Raw genomic sequence first — 25,044 nt, forward strand, 5'->3', positions numbered from 1 at the left:
TAAAGCGATTTACAACAAGGGAACGGACAACCAGCCTCCCCTGTGGCAAGCGAGAAGTGGCCCATTTAACAAGCAACAGCAACTAATAATAATAATAAAATAATAATAATAATAAACTAATTTTGTATTTTGCCATATCAATATTCATTCACCTTATTGGGAGACAATTGAAACCATTTCCAAACATTTGAGGATCGCCTCTTGCCATTTCCAGAGCCACTCTCCATAATGAATCAAAAGGTGTTGATTGAAGGCTATACATACTGTATAGCCTTCAATCTCTCCAACTGCGGAGCCACCCCACGATGCCCAAAGGTTTCATCTCATTTTATAAAAGTTAGGCATAGAATAGGCAAAACAACCATAAGTGTTGTCTTTAATTAATCATTAGTATGGATAGCTTCTTAATATCTTTTGTCCTTGTAGCTGGTAGATAACTCATTATTAAAAGCTATGAAGTTGTCTGCCCGCTACCTTAGAATCTCCACTAAGTGTTTGAGAAATTGATTGATGGTGCCAGTGTGTGCTCACGCGCGTTGGGCTTGTTGGGACCAGTTAACGTAAGCTAAAACTGAAACGAAAACGGATGGTAAATAAAAGAAAATAATTCGTGAATTGAATTAAAAATGAAAACTGTATCAAAAATACGTGTCGGACTTAAAGTACTGCCACACCACCAATGTCTTTGTACCTAGTTTAACAAACCACAAAAGATGTCCCCCTTTTCACCGCGACTTCTGTACTTACTGCTTCAATGTTTTACAAAAACAGTAGCATGTAGCGTGCAATGCTATTTGCATTAAGTTAGTAGAAGGATATACCAAATTTATACAGATGACAAACCTTTTAGCATCACAATGCGCATCTCATTAATATTTTAGGTATACTACTAATCTGCTTATCAAACTGTGAGCGAAAATAATGTCAGTGGATGCTGAATTTTTCGCACTAAACGATCTAAAGCCCTGCAATGACAGTTTGTTGTCAAAATACCATTAACTTGAACTAAACAGTCAACTCGATTTTCTGGAGGAAAATTAATGAACCAATCAGTAAAATAGTCAGTAGATTAATCCAAAGAAAAAGAGTTGTTAGTTATGAATAGGGCTGGCCACTGTCACCAAACACAACAGATCCCCGAAGACCCATAAGATGCAGCACATTGCTGGCCAGTCTGCTGTGTTTAAAATAATCAACAACAATTTTATGTGCTACTGAACTCGAAAATAGTCACCAGGTTGCATATATCCAAATGGAGTGAAGGAACAGGAGGGGGAGGGAGGGAAAGAGAGAGAGGACTGTGAAACTGTTTCAAACTGGTAGAACATGTGCTAATGAGGTAGACCCAGCAAATTACTCCCATTATCATAAAACACCAAAGATTCTATTGTACAGTCATCATTAATTTATTTGTATTTAATGAATTAGCATTTCTTGACTTTTAAAATCAAACCATGTCTTGCTACAATTAAACCCTGTGCTCTTACACGACTGTCTGAAGTCAACAGAGGCCTTGCAGTGGTTTCACAAGCTGCTTATATTTTTCAAGTATGCTACACCACAAAAGAAAATAAAGCATACTGTCACTTTAAAAACAAACTAACAAAAAAAAAAAAAAAAAAAAAACTGTTAAACCATACAATATTCACAAATGTACACTTAAGGCTTAATTGTTTAGCACGGACAATAGTAGCAGCAGTAAAGCACTTCTGAACTATTATTATTATTATTAATAATAATAATAATAACAACAATAACAACAACGATAAGGTTTGAAACACGTTGAACATGTTCGGACCCATTCACAACCTCCCTTCACTGGGGGGAGTTCTACATTAGTAAATTAGCTTCCTCACCAGTTAATCAACACAATTTGAAATGTTCTCTCTTCACCCATATAAGCCTGTCATTCGAAGGTCCACTGAAAGGTTCTGGAAGAAAAACTACCTGGGAGGTGGGGTATTACAGTGGTCCACATTTATTTCAATACGGCACTAGACCACAAAGTCCCTCATTGCGTCTAGGGGAGCCACATGAGCCTGACAGGGACCTCCCAGAATCCCCTGCTGCGGGTCAGTGTCAGCTTTCGAGTTCCGCGGATGAGTGTGTGCGACTTCCTTGGAAAACAGGCATGGCATTCGTGTCACAGGGGGGAGACGGCCTCCAGACGAGCCAATCCCCCCTGACCGTGTGTAGCTACAGAGCAGGAGGCGTTTGTCATCAGCAGAGACTATAAGGCAAGCTTGGGGCGTCAGAATCATGCTGCTGTGTGTGAGTATGTGGTTGGGGTATAAAAACTAGGGAATAAAAGTACACTTGCTGGCACTTAAGAGTGTCAAAGAGTACAGCCCGAGCACTTCCCAGCCAGTCAGTAGCAGCTCAGAGCCAGAAGGGGGAGATTTGGGTTTACTACAGATATTTATACTTCATCCATTTCTTGGCGGAAAAAATGAAAGAGATATCGACCTCGTGAGTCATCACCCACAGAAGAGAAAACAAGACCATCTGAAAAGCTTGCAGAGGGCAAGAGCCAGCCAATTGGGCGGCAAAGGCCAAGATATGCCCACAACGTCATCCTCTCAGCACATAATTACGGCGGTAAGATGGTGGGGGGGAGTGGTGTGTGTGCGTGGCGGGGGGGGACGTGCGCTATGTAAGGATGTGAGCCGGGGAAGGGACAGAGACAAACTCTCGCAGGATATTCTTGGCCATCTCCACATTGTTCTGTGCGATCATCAGAGCCTTCTGGATGTCCTGGTAGGAGTACCCCAGGCTCCTTAGCTGCTCCACCTCACTGCTGATCCCAGGAGGAGCGGGGGGCGGGGTGGGTGCAGGGCTGCCCCCGGGGCTCCCCCTATGCTCCATGGGCATCCGTCGTGGCAGCGGCTTGGGTGGCCTCTCTGGGGCATTTCCGAGCTCAGGGGGGAATGCTGGTAGGGGTGGATTCAGAGAAACATCAGTAGAGAGCAAATCTAATCAAATAACGGCATTACTTATAATGAGTGAGCACTCAAATAAGAGTCACATACTGAGTGAGTACTCCAATAACAGCATTACTTATAATGAGTGAGCACTCAAATAAGAGTCACATACTGAGTGAGTACTCCAATAACAGCATTACTTATGAGTGAGCACTCAAATAAGAGTCACATACTGAGTGAGTACTCCAATAACAGCATTACTTATAATGAGTGAGCACTCAAATAAGAGTCACATACTGAGTGAGTACTCCAATAACAGCATTACTTATAATGACCGAATACTAAATATGGGCAACACTTACACTGAGCGAGAACTTGTTAGGGATTTACTGCTGCTCTAGGACACTTATATGTACTGAAATGGGACCAGTTCTCATTCGCTCATACTCACTCAACATCCTTTCTCACTAACTATACAGAGTTAGGAACTACATTTTTCCAGATACTACTGTTAGTACTGTTTGAGCAATAGGGGTAGTGCCAGCGCCCCCCCCCCCCCCCAGGGGTTTATACCGGTTGCAGCACAGGATTCACTGTCCAGAGAGAGGTGGCTGAAGGATGTGGAGGGAGAGGGGGAGGCAGCAGCGGGCTCTAGAAAGGCAGGTCGACCTGACTGAGGCAGGACCGGTGTAGGGAATTCGTAGCCATCATCATCGTCTTCCTCATCTTCATCTCCTGTCACACCAGGGCCGTTGGAGCAGACTGTGGTGGGCAGCTCAGAGTAATCTGGGGGTTGGGGGTGAAATGCTGGATTAGGGGGGGGGTCTGGGGTTATGTTGGGTAGCTGATTGGTCGATTAGATGAAGCTGTACCAGAGTCTCCGCCCTGGCAAGCGTCGAGCGCGCCGGCTGTGTGGACCTGGATGTTGTACATGGACTCATAGGTCTCAACGTCCAGGTCAGCGAGCAGGGAGCTGCAAACACAGTGCGGAGGAAGGACACGTCAGGCTAGGTGGCGCCAGGGGGAAGCTGGGAGACTGCTGGCGGACCAGCACCAACCGTGAGCTCAGGATGCCAGGCTGAGGCGGCCGTGGGCCAGAGGCGGCTTCCCCCATGCCGGCAGCCAGGCCCGGGAGGGCGGGCCGCGAGCTGGGAGTCATGTAGTCTGACTCTTCATCACCTTCATGGACCTCGGCTGCAAGGGGTTGCTTGAGGTTGGAGAGGGGCCTGAGAGAGGGACAGCGGTCACAGACGCGCTCGGGGACAGACAGACGGAGACAGACGGATGCCCACACACCCACCTGGTAGCCATGCTGTAAATGGCATTGGCAGAAACAGAGCACTTGACCCTGGGTAGGTCACCCTCCACGGGCACAGAGGACCCGGCACCGCCACTCTACAGGAACGATTAACCACATGTTAGCTTGCTGCCCTATCATGTGGCTTTGCAATCATCCCACATAACAGTAGGGGGCACTCTCACCAGCTGAGGATCCAGGCTGAGAGCTCCGCTGTGTGTGTCCGAGGGTAGTGCCAGGGGCAGGGAATGGCGGTTGGACAGGTCACGGAGGCCCAGCGTCTGCGGGGGGGCCTTGGGCACGGGCCGGGCGGTCCAGTCCGCCGTGGGCCGGTTGGGTGGGGCAGGCGGTAGTTTGTCCCGTGGCGGATCCCCCGGTGTGCAGGGCAAGGGGCGCCGCAGCATGCGGGCATCAGCCCCCGCTGAGTGGGGACGCTCAGGGGGTGGGGGGGGCGGCAGGTCACGCAGCGTTGGTGGCAGTGGGAGGGGCTTGTCCTTGTGGTGCGCTGCAGCCTGGGAGTGACGGGGGAGGAAGAGAAAGATCAAGCGCTGAGTTACCCACCACGGGCAGGGGGGGCCGCACCTTGGCATCTGCAGTCCGGGGAAGACACTGGAGAAGGTAACACTGGGGAGAAGCTTGCCTTTGACGTCGCACCCGGACTGGAGGCTCCAGAGGGGTTGGGGGGCCGGTGTGGTAGGAGATCCAGCCGAGGGGGTACTGGGGGCAGTGCTGCCTGGGGGGTCAGCGACATGGGCGAGGGGGGGCGCTCCACCTATGGCACGTAACAGAACGTCATCACACCCCCAGGCTGTGGTTTATCGTGTGTGTCGTCACACATGGAGGAGTGAAGTGTAAGGGTGTACACTGGGCTGGGGTGGGGGTGGGTCCGGCTACTCACCTTGTCACAGGCCAGCCTGCTCATGATGAGGTGGGGGTCATCTAGCCGGTCATCATCGTCATCGTCATAGCTGGGGGAGGGGGTCCCCTCAGCCCCCAGGGCCCCCCTGCAGCCACCATAGGAGAAGCCGCTGTTGTCCTTGGGGTCGAACGGGTCGACCACGATGGGCTCCGTGCCCTTGATCTCGCAACGGCAGAATGGGCAGCCCTGGCCCTCGGACTCCTGCAGCGAAGTGACAGGGTGAGGGGGCGGAGCCTGTGGGCTCACGTGCACACGCACGCACACACAAACACACACTCACCTGCCAGGCAGTGAGGCAGGACGTGCACATGAGGTGGCTACATGGCTCAATCTTCACATCCTTGTCGTTCTCGGCGCAGATCTTGCACAGCTGGAAGGTGGAGCCCATCTCGCAGTAGAGCTCGTACTGCTCCTGGAGACATGGGGGGGGGGGGGGCGCAGGTGAGATGGGCGAGGGGGCTGTCCAGGGTCAAGCCGATGAAGGGGGTTGGCGATCAGTCACCTGTGTGACCTTGATGTGGTCCTGCGGAGACGGCTCACACAGACCCGTCAGGTCGGGATTCTGAGCACGGCCGTCTGGGAACAGATAGCTGTGGAGCAGAGGGGTGGAGGCTTCAGAGGAGCGGGGCAGGAGCGGGGCAGGAGCGGGGCAGGAGCGAGGCAGGAGCGGGGCAGGAGCGGGGCAGACAGACACCCCAGCAGGACCAAACTCAGGGCAAAATCTATGCTGACCTCAAATACAAAACCAAAGATCCCCCTGGTCGTCATTCTTTGCCTCCCCTGACTGCCTGTAAAGTTCCACCTGTAAAGAGCTACATGCTCATTATGAATCCTGGAATCGTGACACATCGATTCAGCATCGTCGCTGCAGTGTGCGCATGCACATTAATCACACTGCAGTGTGCGCATGCACATTAATCACACTGCACAGTGTGCGCATGCACATTAATCACACTGCACAGTGTGCAATGTCAAGTGAGGCAGATAAGATCGAACACGTCATGCTACAGCTTTTTAACTTCTTGTTACACAGGGAAAGTTTGGACTGTTCATTTTCTATGAATAATCTACAAGAGAAATCTGATACAATTTACTCCAATTTAAGCAGGGTGGGCGATATTAATACAGACATCACATGTTATGCACATGCAATCCTCACACTGCAAGGACAGTCAGATAGACTGAGATCAGGCTCTTTTATACCTTCATACTCTCTGGATATTGTACCACCAGTGGGGGGGGGGGTGTAAAGTTTCACTAAAGCATTTTATAGGCTTTGTTCCTTTTCAAGATTATCATCAAAATTAGTATCCAGTATATGTTGATCAAAATCAATTTCAAATTTACCGCTGCTGCTTTTACACGAGTTCTGCATGCACTCTCTGGGTCAGGTCACAACCATTATCATCCTTGCTGTTTAAATCGCTCAGAAATGGGTTTGTGAGACATTTAATGAAATGAGTCGGAAAGAGAAAAGTGATCAATAACTGGTCACTGAAATCCATTCGCCTTCTGTTGTACAGAAATATTGTGGATTCCAAGGAAATGATATTGAGCAAAAGCAAGTGATTTGTTGGCACAACTCGCAGTGACACTATTTCACCTCTCTTTAGTGACCTATTTCACAGACTCTGCTGATAGACAAAAAGGTCAATTTGATTATAGTTTATCCATCCATCCATCCATTATCGATCCCACTTTATCCATCTGGGTCGCAGGGAAGCTGGAGCCAATCCCAGGATTATAGTTTATTTTGGGAAAATTCTTAACTGCTTTTTTTTTTGCTTTATAAGTATTGCAAGATTTATCAAAACAAATTAACATTGCACGGAACAGCGCACTCATTCTCTGTCACGCACAGCGATGTGCAGCACACACACAGAAAACGTTCAGAAGTGTAATTACATTTCACTAGAGTCGATGCTGACGATGCCCAAGTCCTTTCGCATGTATGGGCAGTAACACAAGCAATCTGTCCATCACATGCATACAGAGATGTGCAGGTTTCGATTGCCCAGCTCATAGTGTTTGTCGTTGCCCCAGGAGTGTTACGCTTGCTAGCGGACTGGAGCCCACACACGGTGTAACTAAATTATACCAATATGGAATAATGATTAAGAGTAACCATTAGCCAGCTGACTTAATAATAAATAATTCAGTGTATACATTTGCATATTTGTTACACTGTCTTACAAAGTTAGGTAACAGTATTTAAGTCAAGTATTTAAGCCTGATACAACAGAATAATCTCAGGCTCCTCCGCCCAGTGAGACATACAGCATATTAAATAAACACTGGCACTGGATCGGCTGGTACCCAAAAGCCAGGTATTGGTATCGGTGCATCGCTACCCACAACCCTCAATAGGATAAGTGGTTACGGAAAATGGATGGATGGAAATGGATCTTGACATTTTTCAAGTATCGTGCTGCCTTACACTGAAAGTTTACGGCCAACATCCAATTAGCATCTGCAGAATCAATCTCAATGAAATGTAGTGCATTCAGTGAGCTATCAGCTTTGGCTGTATCCAAAGCCAACTCCCCCCCCCCCCCTTAACTGGCAAAAGCTAAATGAGTTTAAATTTGGTACAGATCTGTTGGGGTGATTCAAATGCGTTGCTGTACATGAACGTGGGGGGCAGGGGGGGGGGGGGGGGGACTCACAAGCCTTCCCGAAATCCATCAATGAGGGCCTGGAACAGGGGCTTGTTGTGTGGGATGGTCTGCAGGATGTTGCCATCAGCCGTAACGTAGCCGATGGCCCACTGGCCAAGCCGGGTGCAGCTCAGGCGGAAGATGTAGCTGGGGAGATGGAGGAAGTGGGGAGAACAGTCAGCACCCTGCGGCCCAGCTACCAGGTACGGATATAAATAGATGTGAAAACAGGCATGGCAGCTGTGAGCCCACCTGCCAGGTTTGTGGATGAACTTCTGCAGACGGGCCTTGACCTCATCGTAGGTGAGGAAGGCCATGTACCCGGGGTGAGTCACAGCCAGGCTGTTCCAGTTTCGTAACAGGGAGGACCAGGGCTGAGGGGCAGAGGAACACAAGCGCAGGCATTCAGACTCATCCCCAAAAACACCAGCAGGGGGCAGTAGTGACAAAGGAACCACTCGAGGAACAAAGAATCAGAAAGGGAAGAAACCACATCAGAAAGGGCTCGACTCTTGTGCATTCTAAGAAATATACATTTTATATCTTATCCTAAATGTAAAATGTTAGGCTACACAAAGGAGGACTATTCTAAAGGACCCACTCACTACGATTCTGGGAATCCCCTTTGCCATAGTTTCTTTCTGTTGCCTGGCCCAAAAGTTGTGGAACGCAAACAGCTCAAAGTGGAGGCCGAACACAGGCCCCTCATCCCTGCACCACGTATGATTCACACGCACACGCACACACACATGCACGCACACATGCACGCGCACGCACACACACACACGCACACACACAAACTCGGCCACAGTTGTGTGGTGGGAGAGGAGCCCACTTTTAACTGGGTCAGACATACACCCCCTTCAGAACTGAATCACTTACTAAATTTAATTTTTGCCCCCCCCCCTCCCAAGCACCAGCTGCCAAACTCAAACTGCTTCCTGCAAAGTCAGCCTGCCAGGAAACAGGAAATGGATGCCGCCCTGCTCACCTGGAAGAGGCGGGTGAAAATGTCAAACTCGAAGACGGAGATGTAGTCGTTGCAGGTGAGGTCGATGGTGGACTTGAGGGCCATGGCCTCCAGGCCCGAGCTGATGGGGTGGAACTCGTTCAGAGCCTGACGGAATATCTTCCATGGCACGATGGTCCTGCTCGGTCAGACAGGGGGAGGAGAAGAAAGGGAGCAACAGCAGAACTCAGAGGAGCTACTTAATCAGCGAAAACTCAGAGGCACTTTGACATTCTTCAAATATTGCGGCAACAGAGTAGCAGATTATGAGGTCAAGGGTCAGATAAAGCACAGATAAGCAGACGCTGCAGAGGTACTGCAGGCTTCTGGTCACTGGGCAGTTCAGCGAAGATGGACTGGAATGGAATGTGGTCAGCAGACTGGTAGACTGTGAGAGAACATGGTCAATGAGGCCGGAGAGGAACCCACTTGTCCCCGAAGGACCTCCGCCAGAACTCTGCCGCGTCCGCCTTGGTGATCCGGAAGTTGTCTCCCTGGAACAGGCCGTTGGGGAAAACGGCCTTGAGCTCGGCCAGCATGTGACTGAAGATCAGTGAGAGCTTGGTCAGGTTACGCCTGGTAGATTTAGGGGAGCGAGGGGGGAAGGGACGGAGAGAGAGAGAGAGAGAGAGAGAGAGAGAGGGAGGAGAGAGAGAGTGTGAGCATATTAAAGAGCTCAAACATTGAACTGCTCACAAGAGGAACTGAGCCACAGAGACGGGTCGAAGAGTTGACGACTTGGCAGAATAACAGGCCGGAACATTAGCATTACACCCAGGGAGAAGGGAAGCTGGAACAGGCCTTAGTATTGCCCAACTTTGGCTGTCATCCCAAAAACCCTCCGATAAAATCTTAGGAAGAATCAGACTCTGAAGTAATAATAATAAAGTTTATCTGAGTGTAAGATTCTAGCAAAACTGATACGGCCACCTGCCCACATCCCGTGCAACTGCAGATAGGGACCTTAAAAATATCATTTAAATCAAAAAGTCTTTACCTTTATTCTCCACTAAAAATATCTGCTCTATTTAAATGCATCATTGTGTTCCTTCCTCATTTATAATAAGGCAAATCAGGCCAAGAGTTCATTATGAAATAGCATGATGGAGAAATCAGAGTAATAAACCTGAGAGTCCAAAAACAAATTGGTCAAAATTCTCAAGAGGGCAAATTCACACAAGAGCCATGGGCATCTGACCAGTGGCCTGTGCCTCCCTGCCTGCATGGGTACCAACGGCTGCCAGTGGGGGCAAAAACACAGCAAGTAACAGAAGACACCCCCACCCTGCTACATATGTGGGGGCAGAAACACATTGAAATAAGAGGAATATAGCTCATTTGCATACCTCCTCATGGTAAGTTCTGTTATACAACGAATCATTTGCTAGCACAGTCCCTACATGCCTCCCCTGTTTGTCCCCCACCCTCCACATACCACAGGCTTGACCTTTGACCTGGCTTAGCCTCTTCCCACTTCCTGTGATAAAAACGTTGGCACTGGCGGGGATGACCGGAGCAGGCAGACAGGCCCTCACAGCAGGCCGACAAATGTGAAAACCAGCCACAGGCACATTTAAATATGGAAATGTGTCTTGGCTGCAGGTTGCCATCCTGTGCTTGTGGAACAACCTGATGCCATTTTCTCACGTGTAGCTGAAGGCACTCAGCCCACTAGAAGGCACAGCTGATGCAGCAAGAGAGGCTGGGCTAAGCTACACTACGCTAAGCTACGGCAAGCTACACTACGCTAAGCTACGGCAAGCTACACTACGCTAAGCTAATCTACACAGGGCTACATGCCCTGCTCCGCCATCCTCATGTATCCCATGATGCAGTGCTTCCTGTCCGGTATGGAAGGACCCAGAACTGAGGGGGGTTAGGCAAGTTTCAGAAGATTGGATGAAGTCACCTGTCCCTCTGAGACCTCCCAGTCGACTGACCTCTGACCCACACAGCATCTCTGGGACTGGCCCGACCCGTATGATTTCCGTTTTGGAGGCCGGCATGACATTCCTGCAGTTCTTCGCTCTGTCGCAATACCAAACCGGAACAGAGTCCAGCCACTAAAATCCCACATGTTCACACAGCCACATGTTGCCACCAAGTGTTTAAAAAGCCAGTCAATCACGACTCAAACATCCATACAAAACTTGTAACACATGACATACGAAAATCAACCAATGAGATAACGGCGGCCTATGCGAAAGGTTGCAGGTTCAAATCCCAGCTGTTTAACTGCCCTCCCCCCCCCATGTGTAAAACATAACCGGAACATCTGTCACGCACCACAACTCCAGCTCTCCGGAGGGTGCAGCACTCCCCAAAGTGACTGACATTAAAGAACCCACCCAAAATAAACAACAATAAATCACAAAATAAAATGTGGCAAAAATTATTGGGTTCAGCTAAAACCAAGCAAACAAGTGGTACGAAGATGGCCGTTTATGCCGAGGTCCCCCCCCCCCCCCATATGGCTAAACGACAGCGAGACGAAGCAGAGCGACAGGCAGACACCTCCGCAAACTCCGCCGGTGTGAACGTGCTCCGTGAACTTGCCGAAGCAACAGCTTCCCACCAAAATCAGCTGTTAAAATAATAATACCCACACGGGACGATAAAGTGTGAGCTTTATATGAGAGTCAGACCAAAGTTGTATTTGGGGGGGGGGGAGACAATAACAAATGAAGAAAATAAGGCAGAAAGCTGCACAAGCCAGCTCCAGGCAGCAAAACATGCTCCATCTGCTACGGCCGGTGACACAGAATCTTGGGTAATACTGTCCACAAAACGGGGTCACGGTCAGACAGCAACACAGCGATTAAGGCAGCGGAATCGAGGCTGTCAGGGACTGGCTGCTCACTGTCATTGGAGTGGAAAATGTTAAGCCTGATAGAGCTATTTAAATCTACACAAGCATTTAAATTAAGACGACTGATGTCAAATTAAACAGGACTAAATTCAGCCAGTGTCAGTTATCATTTTCTGGAGCCACCCTCAAAAAGGTAAATTAAAAGAATAAAAATTGGCATGCAGAGCACAAGGTATTATGGGTAGAGTTGCTTCAAGGCTTCCTGATTTCAAATAATCAGGTCATTCTGAATATAATAATAAAATCTGTAACTGCAATTGATTAATCACGCCACCAGCTGCACTTTCTTCATCACCCCAGGCCTCCACGGCATCAAGGAGGGTGTCTTCCCATAAGGACAACGCCGGCTGTCAGCTTGACCTGACAGGACGCAGAGCCTCCCCAACGCCGGCGCCTGCTTCTTATTCCAAATGTCCCCAGGACACGGAAAGGTTTCGAACAATGTGGCTACACATCTGGATGTCATCTGCCACATCCGGCAGCGCTTCGTGTCATTAAAACCTATTTGCTCTAGGCTTTTCGAAGCTCTCCGTTCCTATTTTTGGTTTTTCAGATTGCAAGACACAAATATGGCCTTAAGTAGGCATTGCGAACAAGCTGTGGAAATTGTCCTTCGATAATGCAATAAGACGAAGTGTCGACAGACTGCCACAACTACACAACGTCCGAAGCTTAGCCGATGTCCACCAGACATGTTAAACCTGGAAGGGATCCAGCAACGAATGATGCGGGAAAATTCGGCAGCTGACAGGACGGTGCACAAGAGTTGTACCACCGTGGGTCTGTAGGGGGAGACGTGTGCCATTTTCAGCCACAATAAGGCAGTTTGCTGGATGTCTCGTGCTTGAGTTTCACGCAACCTTTTCACCAACTTCCTCCTGGAGCCATAATAGCGAACATAGAGCCATGACATGCTGGAGATAAGATTAGACAGCATGCAAATCTACCAACTGGTACCTGATCAAAAACAAACACGGGGGGGGGGGGGGGGGGGGGGATGGGGGGGGGGGTTGTAATATCAACAGCTACTCAGGCAACACAGAGATTTGGCATGGTGGGAGAGAGACATTGAATGAATGAGTGTGAGAGAGAGAGAGAACAACTGAACTCCAGCAGAGCAGAGAAGCAGGAACAGGAAATTGTCTGACCACTAGGAAGCACTTAGGGAGACAGTGCTGAGCAGCACCTCAACCCTGCCTGCACCCTGACTTCGGGTCCCAACAAGATGGACCCCCCGTCTCCCCCGTATTCGCCGGCTCCAAGACGTGGGACATTCCTTAGCTGCACCACCCCACACTGAAAACTCTCATGCCCAGCAAGAGTAAAGAATAACATGTGAAACCGTGTAACTCCTGTGGCACATGCGAAGTGCGGCTGAACGTCCTTTAAAAATGAAAGAAGCCATAAAACACACTGAAATGAGTCGTCGGCCTTCGCTGGAACCCCGAGGGGCTGCCGGTTTGAGGCAGCCGTGCAAATACAGAGAGTTGGCGAGTTGACACCCCCCGGGCGTTTGCACAGCTCTGAAAACAGCAGCGTGGTGTGAAATTCAGAGAATGACGAAAACGGTTGGGGGGAGGGGGGGTGGCGGGGGGCTATAGTGCAAGGCCTTCAGGGGGAGATGAGCTGGACCTGAACACTGTACCAAAAGAACATTGCAGTAATGAGCCTGTGTGCGTATGCAGGGCTGCCCCCCCCCTCACCTGGGCTGCGAGTTCTCCTCATACATTCGCTCCTTGCCCTCCTTGAAGAGACTGATGGTCTGCTTGGTCTTCTTGGCCAGGTTCTCCATGAAGACGCGGAAGTACTCGTTGTCGCCCAGCGTCTCCATCTTGCCCTCGTAGCGCGAGAGGATGGTGCGCAGATGCTGGTACGTGTCCGGCAGCAGGTCCAGGATGTACGGCGGGCTGTTCTTCAGCGCCAGCTTGGGGTTCTGACACAGCCGGACCACCTGGGGCAGGATAAATTGGGGGAGGCTAAACTTAACTACCCATCTCGGGTCCAAAGTAAGAACAAGGGAGGAAGGTGAAGCCTTGGGAGATGGGGGTGAGCGCCAGGGGGTGGACAGGGTCGGCTTCAGCGTGGAAGAGTACAAAAAGAGTTTACATTTTATTTATTTAGCGGTCACGTGTATCCAAAGCGAAACATGTTTTTGGAATAGCAGTGTCAGCCAGCCCCTGAAGCCACGAAGGGCTATGGACCCAATGGCACAAACACTTAGCTGATGCTGGGATTCAAACCAGCAACCTTCTGATCATAAGCAGTGTCCTAACCCACTGAACCACACAACACCCCCTACTTACGCCACAGGTTAAGTGGGGGGGTAGAGAAGAGCTGTGACCATCGGTGAAATATCTGTAACCACACAAAGCCATTCGGAGGCACTAATGTGAGGTGGCCGTTTCTGTAAATATGTCCTGTAACATGTGCGCGTGTGTGTGTGTGTGCGCGTGTGTGTGGGTGTGTGTGCGCGTGTGCATTCACACCCACTCCACTGAGACTCCCCACAGCTTCACACGAGAACTTTAAGCTGTTACCTTCACTCTCCCACTTCCCCATTTTACCCCCCCCCCCCAAACACAGACTACCGAAGCTTGATTCTACGACCCGGATAGACTCTCACTTACTCATTCGCTCCCATCAGCCACACGAGCCAGTGAATGACACCGTGCCGCAGGTTTAAACCTCAGCTCATGCCCAACATCATCTGAGCTGGGAAACGGCAGCCTTGGGCCCCCCAGAGCACGTAACCTGTGGCACGACCTGCTCGTGTACTAAGGACGGCCATTTCGGGGTCCCCAGGCTGGGGTCCAGAGGGTGTAAAGTGTGTGTGTGTGTGTGTGTGTGTGTGTGTGTGTGTGTCACAGGCACACGGCCACTAAAATATGCGAGAAGGCTTCCCCAATTCAGTCAGACCTGACCGAAAAAGCAGAACTGGCACCAGTACAAAGTGCACTGCAGAGCTCCAGGGCCTGCAACCCCCCCCCCCAGCTAGGCCAGTGCGGCAGGGCAACCTGGGAGCTGTGTCCTTCCCAGCAACGCTTGCGGTTGGTCGGTGGACGGGGATGTCACCGTGCAACAGCCCCCCCCCCGTGGCCACCAACTCCTGACAGCGCAGAGATAATTCATAGGGCGTTCACCAGCGAGAGCCTTATCAGGACACATACACACACAGAACCACAGACACAAGTCCAAACAGTGCACACCGATATACACATAAGTATGCAAACAATAACGCAGATGCACGAATACACAAGCATGCATGCAAACATTAAAACACAAGATTCTTCTGCACATTCTACTGTAACAGTACAACGATGCATTAAATTAAACGACATTAAAATTGAATCTCAAAACTGGAAAAAAAAAAAAACTGAACGGGGGTGGCTTTTTGACCACAGAAGAAAGCAAACAAATATGCCAACACCTCACAAAGGCGATTCAACACTTATACACACACACACACACACACACACACACACACACACACACACAGCATAGGAGGAAGCTGTGAGACACACTGCTTCTGCTGATACGATTCACAAGAGTAAAGTCTCCTAAACCATATTTGGTATACACACCCACACTCCCCCAACATACACCCCCCCCCCACATGCATACACACACAGGCACACGCACACATATATAACAAAACGCACCTAATGAGGAAATGGAAGCAAGGTAACTGGGACCTGTAAGAGTGTGACGCACTAAAGGCACATGACCTTTAACCTTTAGCTGTGCACTTGCATCAGCAAGCAAAAAGGCCAAATAAATTGTATGACATGGGGACGGGAGATGAAACAGAGCCCTTAGCATTCTTGTGTTGTGTTCCGATAAGCCCCCCCTGCCACCCTCGAAAGGAGGGTGCAGAGATACCCTCCACAGACAATTGTCATTTAAAATCACTTTTGAAGCTCTTCGAAATACCTACGGCCTGGGACGACCCGCGCCATCAACCCGGGATAAAGCCCATCTCAGACCCTTTCTAAACTCTCCGCTTTCCACTGACTTCGAGAAAAGTGCTACAGATCATGTAAAGCAGAATGCGACCTCCGACAGACGAGCTCGGCCTGTTTCCCCTTCACCGTCTGACAGGCAGGGAAATTCCCAGCTACTTGCTAACCGGCGGGACGCTTTTCCCAGAGAGACAGATTTGGGAAGGAGGCTTTAAAAAATGCAGAGGGGCAAAAATAAAGACTTTCTAGGATACAGCGACCCAAAGGAGGGCTGGCTGGACATGTGGAAATGTGGACTGGCGTGCTTCCGTCGGTGTGACTTCTGCTTTCAGGCGAGCACGGGAGTGTCGGAGACTGCAGAGCAGAAGAAGTTCCATCTTGAGGTGCTGACATAGCAGAATCCCGGCTTGGGGGGGGAGGGGGGACGGGAAGAGCAGAGAGGAGAGGCGGCAAAATGCCCAAGAAGGTGGTCTGGGGGCAGGGGGGTCTCGATTTATCAATTGCGGGTGGGTGTCACCATCAAGCCGCCGTCCCCTTATGAGAGGACCAGGCAGGTGAGTGTGGAGCCACAGAAATTCAAATGCACCATATGTCCACAAATAAGGGACATAGGAAACTACTGGTCATCTATGGTACTCTCAAAATTTCAAAATAAAACCCCCCCACAAAACTTTCAGCGACTAACAAGGGAAGTAGGACTTTTATAATTAGTCCTGTGATGAGAGAGTAGTGCGGCAGCAAGCCTGCAGATTCCGTTAACCTTTAGCAGTGGAAGAGGATGTAAGCAAATTCAAGTGAGGAAAGGAGGGTGCATTGTGGATAGCAAGAAAAAGGCAACAGACCAAGTGAAAAACTAAGGGGGAGGGGCACCAATTCCTGGACAATGTGACCACCGGTTAGTTTAAATGCAGTGGTTTTCGGGTCCTGTGGTAGAAACTGCCAGTTTGCAAGTAGCTTAACCAGACCAGGACCGTGGCTTTTTGTCTCATGACTCCACATGCATTTTCCTCCCTGATTGTCATCCCAAGGCACCTCATGTATCTGGATATTTTATGTGTCATTCTGGACCCTGTCCCATGATCTTACGAGTGGGATTCCCCCAGAACACAGGGGCTCATAATAACGACGCAAGCACCTAATGCCACAAGCAGAAGTTGCGGAGACACGCACGGGACACTAATCAGAACACCCGGCCTGCTGTGAAAAGTACAGAGAATCACACTTCCCCGACAGGGACGCAACCTTACGTCTTAGTCAAGAGATCTAAAATCAAACTACAATACCCTTAGTCTGAGCAAAAAATAAGTTTGAAAAGTGTTGCAATTTCCTAAACAGCTTATTTTGAAGAAGATCTACCCTGGGGGAACCACAAATACAGTTTTTTCTCATGTGAGAGCCTGAATTCCCCAAGCAGGAAGTGCTTGTCTGCGCTCAATAGGTAAATAAATGCAGACTGACATCAATGAGCCGTGCACAGCGCCGTATCTGAAGGACCACACAGCAGACGGGCTAAAAATGCTCTCCTTCTGGCCTATGCGATGCTCTGACACTGCAAGGCAGCTTGTTTTATTTACTACAAACTCCCACTGAACCCTACATCAGTAATAAAACGTCTCCCCAAGGCTATAACTCCTGACCTTTGACCCAACTTACACGTACACCATCTTGACCTCTGGTTTTAAACGTGTCTGACTTTTAAAGGGACCTGAACATAGTGAGGGCTTAACATCACCTACGCACAAGAAACTGGACGTTTTACTCTGTGGCAGAAATGCAGATCTGCAAAAAAATGTTAAACACGAGTGTTCCTCTTCACTTGTGGCTGTGCTCATCTTTTCTGTTGACCTGCTTCGAGTTTAATCACCTCTGGGTGTGGAGGCAAACATAGGGCAACTATTATTAACACAGTTTTCCTGCTGAAAATGCAAGAATCCTCGTACACAAACCCTAAACTGCAAAAAACTAATTTAATCCAGTCCTGCGAAGGCGGGTTATCCATTCCCAGCCAGGGAATATGTCAGTTAATGGTTTAAGTGCGACGAGGCAAACACTGGGCTTCACTAAGTACTAAGCATTTGCAGAGGTGAAGTACTATCGGCATGTTTACACTGCACTCCCAATGCAGTAACATAATGTAAATAAACGTGCAAATTCCGACTAAAATATACAAATAAAGCCACATTTTAGCCTATATGGCGAGAACTAGGCTTGATTTATCCTACTGCTCACATTTACTGTTAGATGAAGATCAAAATCAGTTAATTTTAATGACAGATTTCATTAAAATTAACCAGTTATTTTATGCACCTTCTTCACGAATAGCGGTGACATTACGCCTGTGAGAATAACGAAATAACCATCCATCGCGCGAATAACAGCAAGGGAGACCATGACCCAGCACTGGATGCGCGGTCACGGGAGATGGAAGGGTAGTTAAGGCATCATCGCGGCACTGCCATGTTTCTGGACAGTTCACTGACCGGTTTGGTTACTCCGGCCGATCGTTTCATGTCCCCGACTCTCACCTTGTCCATGAGCTTCCAGCATTTCTCCACAGTCTTCTTGTCCACGGCCCCGGGCTGGTGGTGGGAATGAAGGTGGTGATGGTGGGGTTGGAACGCGTCCTTCATCATCCCGATCAGCCCCACGCTTTTCTTGATGTTTCCTGCCATGTTAGACTAGCGTTGCGGCCCCTATGCCCGACCCGGGCGAGGCACGGGGCAGCTCCCCCCCCCCCTCACCCGACCAGAGGCTGGACAGCGCCGGAGTAAAGTTGGAGCGAGGGTCCGTCGGGGGGAGCGAGACCTACGGAGGCAAATGTCCCATTAATCCTGTAGATCTACTCGGGACCGGGAAAAGAGAAGGGCCGGTCACCTATCCGTCCGAAAAAAAAAAAAAGACTTTTGAAACGGTTCTAATGGGTACTAAATGCAGATCCGTTAAGCTGCGATAAGCTTTTCCTTCCCTCCACGGATGGGGCTGCGTTTTCCTGGACCGATCCCTTGCTTTCCCGGAGCTGGCTCCCTCCGTCCTCTTACACGGTTCCTCCGTGACGGGAAGTGGCCGTGAGAGACAGGAGGCAACGCCAGCCCTGGCAAACGAGCTCTCTCCGCTTTGCAGCAGCTATAGGAAACAAATCAGGATTTGCCCCCTTGAGAAAATCCCCGGTTAAATGCACACTAATACGCTGCAATCAGATGCAAAAGGACATTCGGGGGAGAAAAGTGAAATAAATAAATTTAGGAGGAGGGGGAATAATCACCGCCTTTAAACTCCCCCTCCCGTGTGCGTGGCCATAGTTCTTCCTGTACATCCTCTTCCGCTTCTGATGCCCCGCCCAAGCCCCGCCTAGTTCAGAATTAGCCCCGCCCCGAACACTCCCCCTTCATACATAACACAAGTTTATGCAGCAAACTGAAGGGATGAATGAGCGTTTTAGCTGCTTGAGATGCATTGAATACACTATAAGCAATAACACCGATAGTTCAGAACATAGTATTTCTGAAACATTGGATTTCTAAAACACAACAGATTTCGGATGTTTCGGATACTAAAGTGAAAATATGCATAGCAGTTACCGCAATGGAAATGCAGAATTTATCAGAAGACTCTGCTGAGTTTAAGAGACTGGGATTCGTTGTTTCGATTTACCATCGCACCAATAAAACAATTAGTGGCGCTGTTAGACATCAGTATCAGTATGAATATATAGGCTATGTATTGTTGAACAAAAATTAATAATGGTAGCATAAGACGAAAATGAAATGTTTTAAAAGTAGGTCTAAATGATACGGCACCTTCAATGGTTCCGAGAGACTGAGACACGATGTGGAATGCAGTAACAGCCAGAACCGGGCTGATACAGAACGCCGGATATTCACCCCTAGGTGAATTGAGGAAGTTTTAAGATGAAACAATAAAGTTGCTGTCTCTAAATGTAATGTCTCAACGTTTACAATTGTACGGTGTTTTGGAAAATCTTGGTTGAAGACTGTTATGCTGTTTCCATATGGGTTGGTAGCCTGCTGTTTCTAAGCAATGACAAACGCAATCCAGTGATATACAGTATACCGGTAAGCACATGTAAATAAGGTGTCTCCGGTTGCCCAGACATCATATCAAACCACAGAAAAGCCGGTTCCTGTTTTAAGAATAGGGATCTTGCCCGGTAAGGCTTGCTACCTTTTACAATAAAACAGTATTAATACAAACAGAACAGGTTATGTTGGTAACATTAGGACGTTGAATGAATAAAAGTTTTATACACACATATAGCCTATTGTGAAGAAAAAAGCGGGGTATTTGTGTATAGCTACAGGTATATAGAAATGTTCTCGTACTAGTCATCACGACTTCAAAAGTTCTTCGCCTTCCAACAGCACAAAACACTTTCCAGAAAAACGTCTATTATGCCTCCGAAGAAAAAAAGTATATCAAAAGTGAATACAATTAACTGAGAAAAAGAAGAAATCGGGTGAAGGTAATTCCGACTGTATTATACATATTGCTTGTTACATAATATAGGGCCTATGTTTTGGAACATTGGTATTAAACATTAGAGACGGCAGTGAGCAGGAATAATTAAAGAGCAGACAGACTTGTTACACCCTCGTTTATTTTGATTTAGGTTGTTTTCCAGGTGATGGGGAACAATAGCTGTGTGTTGCAATGTTTAGTTAGATGGTTTTGCATGATCTGGTATCTGCCTTATTCAAATGCACGTTACACTGAAACGTGAAATTTACTCCCTAAATGGTGCATAGCGCGTAGAAGGATCACGTTATGACATAATATTCAAATAAACATTTCCCCCCCGAAACAGTCCTAGACGATAGAAAGGATCTTTGGGAGAAGTACAAGCGAAACGATGTGGAGGTAGCGGTGCTGAAAGAGCGTCTGGGTAAACTTCTCACAGTATTCTTTGTGTGTGTGAAAGCGTGCTTAAGGCTGTGTAACATAATACGAGTGTAAAATATGGTACTAAGTATGTGCATACGTGCGTGTATGTCAGCCCTCCGGGCGGAGGCCGTGCGCAGAGCTCAGAGCACCAGCGCAGACCTGTGGTCCCGCGTGCGAGAGCTCGAGCAGAAGGTCATGCAGGGACAGCATGACAAACGGGACATTACTACAGGTACCCCGCGGAAACCCCTTTCAGGCTACGCTGTAGTCATGGCAACCCCGCATACCACCCTCCCCCAAACTGTTTAGAGCACTGTATTGTTACTAGGGTTTAATAAAATAAACACTCACACATAAGGTGATGGAACCCGAGTACCTGACTGATTAGATATTCAGGGGTTTTGCATCAGCAATGCCTGTTTATATTGCACATTAATTCCTGGAACGGCTTATTGATTTTCCACCACTGCAACACTGCTGCTTCGAAGTATGTCTCCTCTCGGTTAGAACTCAACCGGCAGAATATGAGGGCGCAGATGGAAATAGAGATTAAAGTTCACAAACTGGAGACTGAAGTCAGAGATCTTTCCCAGCAACTCGGTAAGGCCGATTCGTTTTGTATGTGCGCATTCCTTCTGCTCCACAACCTGCCGGTTTAGCCATGACCAAACTGGGGGAGCTTAGATTTCGAGGACTTAACAGCGATGTATTTTATATTTGACTATTTTTTTCTGGCTATAGAGCACATTTGCATTTTTCTTGTGCTGCTTTGACTTGTTGAATGGAACACGGAATTGATGCTCTTTGCTGATTTGTCACATTTTGGGCTGCAAGCCGAGTGCAGGGAGCAACTGGGCGCAGAGAGAGATGCGCAGAAGCGGATGGCAGAGGAGAAGGATGCCACTATCGCTCACCTGCAAGAGAGGCTAGATCGTATGGACAGCGACTATGAGAGGATCCTGCATGTGAGAATGAGTTTCATCATTTTTAGCCGCCCCCCCCCCCCCCCCCCCCCCCCCCCCCCCCAGCCCCCAGATCCTCCAGAAGTCAAAGTGCTCCTCTCGTTTTTCAGGATTGCCTGGACAGCCTACTGGCCCTCTTGTCTGGAGAGCGACAGAAGTGGCAAGGGGAGAGCACCTGCACTCACCAGGAGTTGAAGAGTGTGCTGTCCGAGTTCAACCTGAATCCACTCGGAGCCTCCTGGGACCCCGTCCTGGGGGTCAGAGGCTGGCCAGCCCTGCAGTGCAAGTGGAGCGGCTAATTCAAAACGTGTCACGTGCAAAATGTTTTTTTCCCCCTGAAGAATGCTCTTATTGTAAAGTAAAACTACAAACGAATAAAACATGGAAATCAGGGTTTACTATTTTATTGATTCTGCTTGAAAGATGTGAATCTGTTAAAATGGGTAGTTTTCAGAAACCTTGAAATCACAGCAACTTCAGCCACTTCCGAGGACGGCAAACAAATTAAACCAGCCAATTCAAGATGTTGGTTATGTGCAGTATATCGGTTTACCACCAGATGGCACTTAATGGAAAACCTGAATGGAAAGAAACTCCTGAATGGAAAGTCTGCACTGCACTGCAGTACTACGACTCGGCCATTGGATGGCACTAAGATTCCAGGAAGAATTATTTAACAGACGCGACATGGAATGGGATTTCATGTAAGTTGTCTACAAAAGTTTACAGACCTGCAAAATGGTATATCAGCTTTGAAAATGTAAGGTGAAAATCAGAGCAGAATGAGTAGATGGAAATGTGTGATATTCAGATATCAGTAAGTTGGGGCAAAGAAGTCTAACAGACAATTCTTATGTCAGTTTTCACTCAAATCCTACATATTTGAACAGATGGGTGTGAAAATCCTGTCATCTGGTCTTTTTGATAAGAGCAAAAAAACACACCAAAGCTTAAGTTATCATTTTTAATCTCCATCACTTCTGACCCAAATTATTTTTTTTAACCAATTTCTATGAATGGGATTGTGAAGGATTTAATGAGAAGGTTTAACAGATTAAAGAGTCAGTTCCATAATGCATAAATGTTTAAAATCTGATTTTGGGATTTTAGGAAAACAGTGCTGGCCTGTGAGCTCCCTTATCTACAATACTACATTTAATTTCATCAAGTCCGCCATTTTCAGGATGCTTACGGGGCTGGGAGTAATTGGTGTTATCCAAGTAAGGGGACATCAGGGTGCCAAACAGGGGCTGAGGGCACTATGTGAGCAAATAGGCATCCATTTTACTTTTTTGCTGAAGAGCGAACAAGGTCAATGGCACCCGGCTTGAAACAGCAGCTGCTGAAAGTCACAAATGTGGCCTGTGGTGATCTGTGATGCATCAAAATCACATGCTTTTTCTGCTCATGCTTATGCTGCATTTAACGAGGTCCGTTTGCATAAAGTGGTCAGGAAGTGTACATCAGTTGACATTAATCATGCGAGTCATCTTGTTTATCAATGCAATATCCTCAAAGGAAGTCCCACAGTGCCTCAAGAGGTTTTTTTAACGATGCCACCGTGAATGATGAGAAAGAAGACAGTCTATTATGAGGCGTTTTTAGGAGTCCTGTAAAAGCAAAACCTGTCAAAGAGCAACACAACCGAAAAGGAACTCGACAGCTTATCTCATCCTGGTTAGCAGTTAGGAGGTCGAAACAAACACACGCTCAATTTTGAGTCTTTGATTCTTCACTGTCCATTGAGTGACAAAAAAATCTTCCAGGTTTTTTGAAAACGCAAAATAGTGCGGCAGTTATGGTGATGCTAGCTGAAGGTGACAGCAAACATGAGGTGCTTGTCGACAGTTAACCAATTGAGCTCAAAAGCCTGCTGCTGCTGGCTGTGACAGGCTCACATCCACCCACGAAGGTTCTAAGTTCTAACTTGTTCTCATTACACCGGAAGGCCGCCCACTCAATGACCTCTTCCTGCCGCAAAAAAGTTCACATCGATCAGAATCCTGTCTGCTGTTAGCGGAACATGACATGGTCTGTCAGTTTACTGTAATATATATTTGTTCTATTGTATTTTCCGTACGGGAAATATGTATGCCTTAGGGACTGGTCCAATGCTGCAGCCATTTATCTTGATAATGCAATAACTCAAAAAGTATTTCACAGATCTTTAGGAAAGGTAAAGATGCGGAATTAATTATGAGACAAATTATGCCAAAACGAAGTAGTGTTACCTAGTGGTACCAAAAAGAAGGGCAGCTTCAGACACTTGGTCTTGTTAGTGTGACGACTCAAAAATATTTAATAGATTTTTTTCAAACTTTGCAGACAAATTGTATGTATGAAGATTTGGAAGTGATAAAATTCTGAGACAACACCACAACTTAAGCAGTAGCTTCAATAATGGTAGCAAAAAAAGTATAGCAGCAAACACTCATCTTGTTAGTGTGATAACTCAAAAAGTACTTGTTGGATCTTTTTCAACTTCACATGAACTTCCTTTAGGAGAAGGTCTGAAATTCAATTCATTCTGAGATGAATCGCACCAAAACTGAAGCAACACTGCTTAGTGGCAGCAAAGCGGAGGGTGACCACTAAGGACACTTAACCTTGTGAACATGGAAACACAACAAGTATTTGATGGAACTTGTTTCCATTTCACAGAAACATATGGATAAATATCTATACCTGATATCATTTCAAGATTCATTTCAATTACACCAAAACTGAAGCAGCAGCCCTAGGCGGCAGCAAAGGAAGGAAAGAGTGACTACAGAGGACACTTAAACACAGTAACAAAAAGTTTTTGATGAATCCTTGTGAAACTTCCCAGGAACATTGTATACGTGATGATCTGACACCTGTTTCATTTTGAGATAAACTGTGTCAAAACTTAGGCAGCACCACATACTGGTGGTACATGAAAGAACAGCTGAGAGAAGCCAGTTTCTCTGGACACAAACTTGGCTCCATAAAACTTTTGAGGTATTTGACCTCACTGGAAACATCACTGACACAACTGAGGGCATAGCTATGGGCAGGCTAAGTGAAATTTATGCTGTCTGGCAGTGCATTGACAACGCAAGGCGAGAAGAGTTAGCTTAGCGAGGACAAGGTCACCGTGGAGTTGTTAGGCGGTGCTGCCAGATGTGCATAGTGATGGCTTGAAAGAAGTTCAAGGAACAGATCAAGACATAAAAAGTATAAAAAGGTGCTTCTCACAAGCAAGCCAGGCTGAAAGAAGCCAGGTATCTCATTAGTCAATCATCTGTTGAATATCTTTGGTCCATTCCTGATTAGTCTCTGCCAGCCAGCCGGCTGTTTGAACATATGCATGCATGTATGTTCGTCGTGGCACAGAATTAATTTCCCTTTCAGATCAGATTGTTTACACTGCAGAGATGTCAGTTCACAGCCCAAGAATGCTCTAGAGGATTCTTGTTTAGTCAGCCGTGATTTGATATAATAGTATTATGCAACCTTGTTTTTGACTGGATCGTTTCTATGTGCCAATGAACGGAGGAATGTAAGAAAAAAGAGCCGACACAACTGTAA

At 47.7% G+C, this 25,044-nt stretch overlaps 2 protein-coding genes across 3 annotated transcripts; one reads left to right on the plus strand and one right to left on the minus strand.

The window, feature by feature from the left end:
• Positions 1-1,382: 1,382 nt before the first annotated feature.
• LOC111851345 (E3 ubiquitin-protein ligase CBL-like) lies at positions 1,383-18,941 on the minus strand. 2 transcript variants are annotated; one of them, XM_023826188.2, is made up of 16 exons: positions 18,157-18,941; positions 13,376-13,623; positions 9,233-9,379; positions 8,786-8,942; positions 8,047-8,168; positions 7,804-7,941; positions 5,640-5,727; positions 5,418-5,549; positions 5,117-5,338; positions 4,859-4,990; positions 4,404-4,730; positions 4,222-4,316; positions 3,980-4,147; positions 3,794-3,894; positions 3,495-3,707; positions 1,383-2,930 (listed from the first exon to the last, which is right to left on the minus strand). In XM_023826188.2, exons 1-16 carry the CDS (start codon positions 18,301-18,303, stop codon positions 2,650-2,652), a joined length of 2,718 nt encoding a protein of 905 aa, XP_023681956.2. In that variant the 5' UTR covers positions 18,304-18,941; the 3' UTR covers positions 1,383-2,649. The 2 variants fall into 2 exon arrangements, with proteins under 2 accessions (XP_023681956.2, XP_023681957.2); XM_023826189.2 differs by lacking the exon at positions 13,376-13,623 and having other exon boundaries at positions 18,157-18,290.
• On the plus strand, positions 18,327-21,884 carry drc12 (dynein regulatory complex subunit 12 homolog). Its single transcript, XM_072701627.1, has 6 exons — positions 18,327-18,444; positions 20,454-20,531; positions 20,643-20,762; positions 21,038-21,130; positions 21,365-21,495; positions 21,603-21,884. Exons 1-6 carry the CDS (start codon positions 18,327-18,329, stop codon positions 21,789-21,791), a joined length of 729 nt encoding a protein of 242 aa, XP_072557728.1. The 3' UTR covers positions 21,792-21,884.
• Positions 21,885-25,044: the final 3,160 nt, after the last annotated feature.

Source organism: Paramormyrops kingsleyae, chromosome 17 (genome assembly GCF_048594095.1).
Source record: "Paramormyrops kingsleyae isolate MSU_618 chromosome 17, PKINGS_0.4, whole genome shotgun sequence".
NCBI classification, from domain to species: domain Eukaryota; kingdom Metazoa; phylum Chordata; class Actinopteri; order Osteoglossiformes; family Mormyridae; genus Paramormyrops; species Paramormyrops kingsleyae.

Excerpts from the sequence above, each read along its gene's own strand:
- LOC111851345 (XM_023826188.2), bottom strand. The coding sequence starts at position 18,303 with ATGGCAGGAAACATCAAGAAAAGCGTGGGGCTGATCGGGATGATGAAG. Across the intron at positions 5,728-7,803 it reads GATGGATTTCGGGAAGGCTT|CTATCTGTTCCCAGACGGCC; the intron begins GTGAGTCCCCCC and ends TCTGCTCCACAG. Across the intron at positions 5,550-5,639 it reads ACCACATCAAGGTCACACAG|GAGCAGTACGAGCTCTACTG; the intron begins GTGACTGATCGC and ends CCATGTCTCCAG.
- drc12 (XM_072701627.1), top strand. The coding sequence starts at position 18,327 with ATGCCCGACCCGGGCGAGGCACGGGGCAGCTCCCCCCCCCCCTCACCC. Across the intron at positions 18,445-20,453 it reads GGGGAGCGAGACCTACGGAG|TCCTAGACGATAGAAAGGAT; the intron begins GCAAATGTCCCA and ends CCCCCGAAACAG. Across the intron at positions 20,532-20,642 it reads GGTGCTGAAAGAGCGTCTGG|CCCTCCGGGCGGAGGCCGTG; the intron begins GTAAACTTCTCA and ends CGTGTATGTCAG.